The following is a 7,603-nucleotide window of genomic DNA, read 5'->3' on the forward strand; positions in this document are numbered from 1 at the left end:
GACTATGAAGCTACCAAAATTGCTCCTGATCTCATGAGCACAAGGTGAGGAGTTTATAGAATGTGGCCATCTGTTAGAAACACAGAATGTTACTATTTCAGATTTTTTATCCTGGCTCTACAATGCCATAAGAGGCAACAGGCAGCAAAAAATACATTTAAAATTTAGCACATGCGTTCTGCTAAAATTGAGTGTTTTTACTCAGAAGTTGAGTCCTGCCGAAACCGGTTTGGCTCAGTGGATAGAGCGTCGGCTTGGGGACTGAAGGGTCCCAGGTTCGATTCCGGTCAAGGGCATGTGCCTGGGTTGCGGGCACATCCCCGGTGGGAGATGTGCAGGAGGCGGCTGATCGATGTCTCTCTCATCGATGTTTCTGGCTCTCTGTCTCTCTCCCTTCCTCTCTGTGGAAAATCAATAAAATATATTAAAAAAAAAAAGTTGAGTCCTGAGAAAATGTTTCATAAAATATGAATGTCTCCATGGCAGCCTTCTCCCAACTGACATCCTGTAGAAGTATTTTTCTCTTTTTCTTTTGTGCAGGAGATATTTTAATAGCAGCTAGAAATTTGTTATTCTACTGGCAAAGAAGACGAATTCCTACCCTCAAGAAATTTTGCATTATGGATAATATAACGCTTTTTGTCCCCATTGTTCAAAAGGGTATTTGCAACTATAAGCTTCTAATCCAGCCGTGGGCAAACTACGGCCCGTTTGAAATGAATAAAACTAAAAAAAAAAAGACCGTACCCTTTTATGTAATGATGTTTACTTTGAATTTATATTAGTTCACACAAACACTCCATCCATGCTTTTGTTCCAGCCCTCCGGTCCAGTTTAAGAACGCTTTGTGGCCCTCGAGTCAAAAAGTTTGCCCACCCCTGTTCTAATCCATGTCACATTTGATGTCATCAACAATTTCTTTTTCCAAAGTGATAAGGAAAAAGATGTGACATCTTCAGAAAACCAGGCAAGGAATCACTGGACTCAATCAGCACATGTAGTATTAAGTTACATAGATCAAGGTACAACTTGAATTACATGCAATTCATATGAATTTTATGAATTACATTAAAATAACATCTTAAAATTATCAGGAATGTTTCACTTAATTATTTGGTCTCTAGTGGAATGGCTGAGTTACTTGGTTTTCGTCTAGTCTTCTCCTTTGTGAGCTATCCTTTTTTTAAATAAAATTTATTAATGAAATATTGTTATTTATCCATTGCTGGTTGATTCTTGTATGTGCCCTGAGAATCTAACCTGCAACGTTGGCGGATCAGGACACTCTAACCAAACTGAGCTACCTGGCCAGGGCTCAGCTGCCCTCTTGTCAACATACCTATTAATATAAGTATTTCCAATTTGTTATGGGCTGGTTGACCAAATTACCAAATTTATTAGAATTATTTCTAAAGAAATTGTGTGTGTGTTTAGGGGCAAGAACAATTTTCTTATGAATAAAACACTGAAACTGCTTAACAGTGTTTGCCTTCTGTTGTAGTGGCCAAGAGACATTCTTTAATAATTCACCTACCTGTTTGTTATTCCACTTATTTATGCATTTATTGATTAACTCCTAATATGTGTCCTGAGCAGGATCGAACCCACAACCTTGGCTATTAGGACAATGCTTTAACCAACTGAGTACCTGGCCAGGACCATACCTGGTTAGGTTCTTGAACAGACTGCAAAGGGAGGTGGAAAGTGTCAAGATCATGTCTCCAAATAAATCGTCTTGCTAGTTTTGATGCACGATCAGAATCTAGTGCTTAGAACACTGTCTTGGCATCTCAAGACCAAGTCTTTGATTAGCTCTTACCTTATGTAAAGAAGTCAGGCTACTTACTTCATCTTAAAAGACATGAAATTCTTCATTGTTCTATGTTCCCTCCAGAGCTGTGTAGAAACAGTCTGCAGTACCTCACAAACTTAACAAGTAAATCTCCCATCACTGCTTGATGTAGAGGGAAGAGTAAAATCTCTAAATTGTTGTTTCTACTAGATGTTAAATCAGCCGTCGGAAAACTACGGCCCGCGGGCCGGATCCGGCCCATTTGAAATGAATAAAACTATTGAAATAAAAGACCGTACCCTTTTATGTAATGATGTTTACTTTGAATTTATATTAGTTCACACAAACACTCCATCCATGCTTTTGTTCCGGCCCTCGGTCCAGTTTAAGAACCCACTGTGGCCCTCGAGTCAAAAAGTTTGCCCACCCCTGTGTTAAACACATATAGGGGCACATACCAGCCACCTGTAGTATGAATCGCTGGTTGATTCAAAGCTCAGCTAAAGTACTCTGAATTTAGAGGGTATCAGTCCATTAGTAATGATTTCTTTCCAAGTAATTCTGCTCTCAGTGTTTGAGGAACAGGATAAATACCTAGTTTTTAGCATCAGAAATCCAGTTAGTAAAGATAGTTCTCTCTGAGGCATCTCTGCAGTAAATACTCCCTCTAAATCCCAATCAGCACAAACTATTCTAATAGTGTTTTAAATATAAAACTTGATATTGCCCTAACCCAGTGATGGCAAACCCATGACACGCGTGTCAGAGGTGACACGCGAACTCATTTTTTTGGTTGATTTTTCTTTGTTAAATGGCATTTAAATATATAAAATAAATATCAAAAATATAAATCTTTGTTTTACTATGGTTGCAAATATCAAAAAATTTCTATATGTGACACGGCACCAGAGTTAAGTTAGGGTTTTTCAAAATGCTGACACGTCAAGCTCAAAAGGTTCGCCATCACTGCCCTAACCGGTTAGGCTCAGTGGATAGAGCATCGGCCTTGGGATTGAAAGGTCCCAGATTCGATTCCAGTCAAGGGCATGTACCTTGGTTGCAGACACATCCCCAGTAGCAGGTGTGCAGGAGGCAGCTGATCGATGTTTCTCTCTCATCGATGTTTCTAACTCTCTATCCCTCTCCCTTCCTCTCTGTAAAAAAATCAATAAAATACATTAAAAAAATAAAACTTGATATGATTGTAAAGTCAATTTGAAGACAGGTGACTATAAAGGATATTCTAAAAAGGACATTCTAAAGGTAATACAGAGTAATTTGATAGCTTGTGGCATTCATTTATTTTGGAACGTATAAAAGCTGTAAGATATGGCTCAGTGGTTGAGGATTGACCCATGAACCAGAAAGTCATGGTACAATTCCTGGTCAGGGCACATGTCCCAGTGACAGGTTTGATCCCCAGTAGGGGCATGCAGGAGCCAGCCGATTCATGATTCTCTCATCATTGATGTTTCTCTTTGTCTTCTCTGAAATCAATAAAAAACATATTTAAAAAGAAAAAGAGCCCTAGCTGGTTTGGCTCAGTGGATAGACTGTTGGCCTGTGGACTGAAGGGCCCCAGATTCTATTTTGGTCAAGGGCACATGCCTGGGTTGCAGGCTGGATCCCCAGTGGGGTTGTGCCAGAGGGCAGCCAATCAGTGATTCTTTCTCATCATTGATGTTTCTGTCTCTCTCCCTCTCCCTTTCTCTCTGAAACCAATAAAAATATTAAAAAAAAGAAAGTTATATGCAGAAAGGCATTCATTGTATCATTTATACAATTAAAATTATTTTAGAAATTATTTTGAAAATTAATGGTTAAATATTATATTAGTTGGTAAAATATAATGTAACCATTAATATAAACTAGAAAGAACAGATAACATGGGGAAATATAATGTTTTAATTTTTTTTAAAATTAAATTTACTTGTTAATAAAATTATATAGGTTTCAGGGGTACAATTCTATAATATACCATCTGTAAATTGTGTGTTCACCACCCCAAGTCAGGTTTCCTTCCATCACCTTTTATCCCTTTGCCCTCTTTCACGGGCCCCCACCGCCTTTCCCTTTGGTAATAACCATACTGTTGTCTATGAGGTTGTGTCCCCCTACTTAATCCCTTCATCGTTAAACAATATTTTATTTTTTATATATTTTTATTGATTTCAGAGAGGAAGAGAGAGAGAGTGAAAAAACATCAGTGATGAGAGAGAATCATTGATTGGCTGCCTCCCGCACACCCCACACTGGGGATCTAGCCCACAACCTGGGCATATGCCCTGACCAGGAATTGAACCGTGACCTCCTTTTCATAGGTCGACGCTCAACCACTGAGCCACACCGGCTGGGCCTCTTCATCTTTATACAATGTCAATTTTTAAAGCCAGTATAATCTTGTAGTATGTTACATTTATGTTCAAATACATAAATAGATAGAACAGAAGGGACCAAGGGAAATAAAGTTGGTTAAAGAGATTCTTAAACTGTACTTAATGTTCGAATGATTTTATAATTTCTTGCAGTATTGTTTTATTTTAGTCACAGATTGTTATACCAACAGACATGGTCAGTAATATTAAGGTTCCTCCAAAATTGCCTATATGGTCACTCCATCCATTTTTTGTTTTCCTAAACCCTAAAATTAGACTCAAAGTGAAGCAAAGATGAAACATCATGCATGTAATTTTGAATGGATTTTGAGGCAGAGGGATAGCAAAAGGAGGATTATCATGTTAGAATTTATATGACCAATGATTCCAGCTACTACTGCATTGAGTCTTGTGACATGCCACTAAACCTTAAAATAAGAAGAGATGCTCATTCCCTGAACAGACTAAGTCACTAAAGCTTGGAGATGTGAAAAGCCATGTAATAATAGCTGGGTGCAATATGTCACTGAGGTTGCACATGAACGAGGGGGTAGAAATCTTAATAACAAGCAATAGATAGATACCCATTATTAGGTCTTTTCTACATTTAAGGAGCCAGGAGTCAAGAACAGAAAGTGAATCTTCCTTGGAGTGGTAAAAGGCTGACAAAGCTGTGCTCAGAGGCATACAGTGTTGGTCCCTAGATGAATGCCCCCACCAGGCAGACACGAAATAGACCTGCATTTAATAGCACACACAAACCTAAGGGAAACACTGTGATTTCAAACTTGAAGAAGGTGATTTACTTACATACAATTCTTGTAAAACACATGAACAAAATCAACCAAGTTATACTGTTTTAACTACAAGAATTTATTATTGATGGATCGGAGAATACAGTTTTAATGGAACAGTAAGGCACAGCTGTGGATGAAAACAGTTTGCTATACAGCCAAAAGGAGAAAAAAGCCATAATCTTAGGAACTTTAAATATGCAACTTTAAATATTGAAGTACCTCTTTAACAGATCAGTGTCTGTCCTTCCCTTTTATATGATTCCCATAACTACATCACTTGATCACAAAGTCAGACTGACACTTCACCCAGAATTTCTCAGTCATTTATCCTTCAGTTGTGTAGCCTGGACACTCCTGTTCCCCACTCTGCCCAATCTCTTTGCATTTTTTTTTAAAGCCATTTCCTTCCTAAAGTATTATGTATCCATCTTGGATAGCCTTCCAAAGCAAGGAAACAAGCAAGCATGCAATGAGTCAGACAAAATCAGCCAAGGGCAGTTATAAGGATGAGCAGACTGATAGACTGTTAAGAGAGATTTTAGGATGATAACAGGCTGATTCAACGAGGTCTATACTAAGTTGACGTAGGCAGAAAAGTTGCTCTGGCTTGTGCAAAGGGCTGTAATACCACCTCAGGTTTGCCAGCAGTACCGGACCCCTTGTTTCTAAAGGATTAGCAATGGTCTAAGAGAGGAGCTGGGAAATAAATGTAAGCAGGCTGCTTATGATACAATACACTCGAAGCTTTGGACCTGTATTAGGAGCTGACTATGGCTTCCAGCATTAACATTTGCCAAGTGTAAAATTCATAGAGAATTTTGTGCAAAACTTCAAGACACTGAGGACAAATTTTAAATATGGATGGGAATAAGTAGGCACTTCTGTAACACTAACCTTTCTATTTGGAAGTGTGAAGTGAAAACATTTCAGGGCACATAACATTGAGGCATAAACCATGCTGCAGAAGTGGGGCTACATGAGGCTTTTAGGGTGCCAGCCCCCTTGCTCAAAAAGCTATGGGAAAGCCTCCAAGCATATTGTCAGAGCAGCCATTCTGGTGGTGACAGTGTCCCAAAACTAAGCAAACCTGCCAGCATATGGCTGTTTTCTGAAAGTCAACACTGTACTGACAAGAGGAGCTACATAGATATCCATGTTGAGAATCAGAGGCCAGAGGTAGAGTGACCTGGGCGGGTCACCTGAAAGACTTTGCTCTACAACTCACCACACACCACCTTTCAAAAGAACATCTCTAATTCACAGCCTTTTGATGACAAAGCAGAGTACAGGGGACCAAGAGGCGATCACATTCTTCTGGGAGAAGTGCTCAGTATTGAAAAGCTCCTAGAGAAGCAACATCCCAGAGACCTATTTAAGAGTAAAGGTAGTTCAAAACGGCCAGACCACTGAACTATCCTGCCAAGTCAGAAATACACTGAACAGGCATAGCTTGGGATGCTAAGTAGAAGAAATTGAAACTTAATAAAAAGCGGGGAGACTGAAAGATTAATGATGTGTCAGGTAAAAAAGAAGTAGAAAGCAAACGACATATAAAAAAAGATCGAGGAGCATGCCAAAGCCTTGAGGGAGGGAAGACAGCGTGGCTATAATCTACCCAATGAAAGAGCTATGCTGGCTGGTTCTTGACATGATTTCTTCTCTGTCAGACGAGATGCACATGTGGCATTCAGCAACCGAAGGGGAGTGGGGAGAATATTGAGAAATGGAGATAATCGGCAAATGATATGGAACAAATATAGACCGGGTGTACCATTCTGTAATGCCCTGTTTATATACCAAAGGCAGGTTTATGTTGGCAGACACATTGGGGGTTGTCATGCAACAGCAGTAGTACTTTGGGAGAAGACGAATGATGGCATGGAGGTGGGGCTGGTGGACAGGAGGCTCCCAAGTTCCAGTTCTTAAATACTAGAAAGCAAGGAACAGTTTAGTAGTCTCAGTCCTTTAGTGAAGAAATCGGATGCTCATTTTCTGTTCTACGTCCACTTTCTCCAAAACCTGGGGAAGGGGGGAAGGGGGGGCGAGGAGAGAAACAGTTACAGTTAGGAATGTCACAACAGGAGATACTGTCCCCATGCTCTTATCTCAATGTTTTTCTCCCTCCCTCCTGTGCAGGATTTAAGTTTTCAAACCACGAGATGACTGACTGACCTTAACAAATTCTGTGAAGGATATAGCACTGTCCCCATCTTGATCAGCCTCCTGGATGGTCCTGTCTGCGATGCTGCCTAGCTGTTCATCTGAGATATTCACTCCGACCATCATGCGTAGCACCTGCAGGATCAAGAGCCAGGCTTACAGGAGACTTGGAGTCAGGGGGACACTACCAAGATTAAAGATAAAACCACCCCAACCCTCTTCTCCTTTTTCTTTTTAAAAAATCTATTTTATTGATTTTTAACAGAGAAGAAGGGAGAGGGATAGAGAGTTAGAAACATCAATGGGAGAGAAACATTGATCAGCTGCCTCCTGCACCTCCTACTGGGGATGTGCCCGCAACCGTGGTACAAGCCCCCCCTTTTGTTTTTTTATTAAATCTTTATTGTTCAGATTATTACATTTGTTCCTCTTTTTTCCCCCCCAATAGCTCCCCTCCTTCCAGTTCCCACCCCACCCCC

General features: G+C 40.0%; 1 protein-coding gene across 1 annotated transcript in view; it reads right to left on the minus strand.

Moving 5' to 3' along the window:
* Positions 1 to 5,022: 5,022 nt before the first annotated feature.
* Positions 5,023 to 7,603, minus strand: part of CHP1 (calcineurin like EF-hand protein 1) — a 69,024-nt gene continuing 66,443 nt past the window's right edge. The window contains exons 6-7 of the mRNA XM_006778075.2: positions 7,137 to 7,259; positions 5,023 to 6,983 (exon numbers count right to left, since the gene is read on the minus strand). Coding sequence (XP_006778138.1) covers positions 6,930 to 6,983; positions 7,137 to 7,259 — 177 coding nt within the window. The 3' untranslated portion in view covers positions 5,023 to 6,929. The remainder of the gene's footprint in view (positions 6,984 to 7,136; positions 7,260 to 7,603) is intronic.

Source organism: Myotis davidii, unplaced genomic scaffold (assembly GCF_000327345.1).
Source record: "Myotis davidii unplaced genomic scaffold, ASM32734v1 scaffold46, whole genome shotgun sequence".
NCBI lineage: Eukaryota > Metazoa > Chordata > Mammalia > Chiroptera > Vespertilionidae > Myotis > Myotis davidii.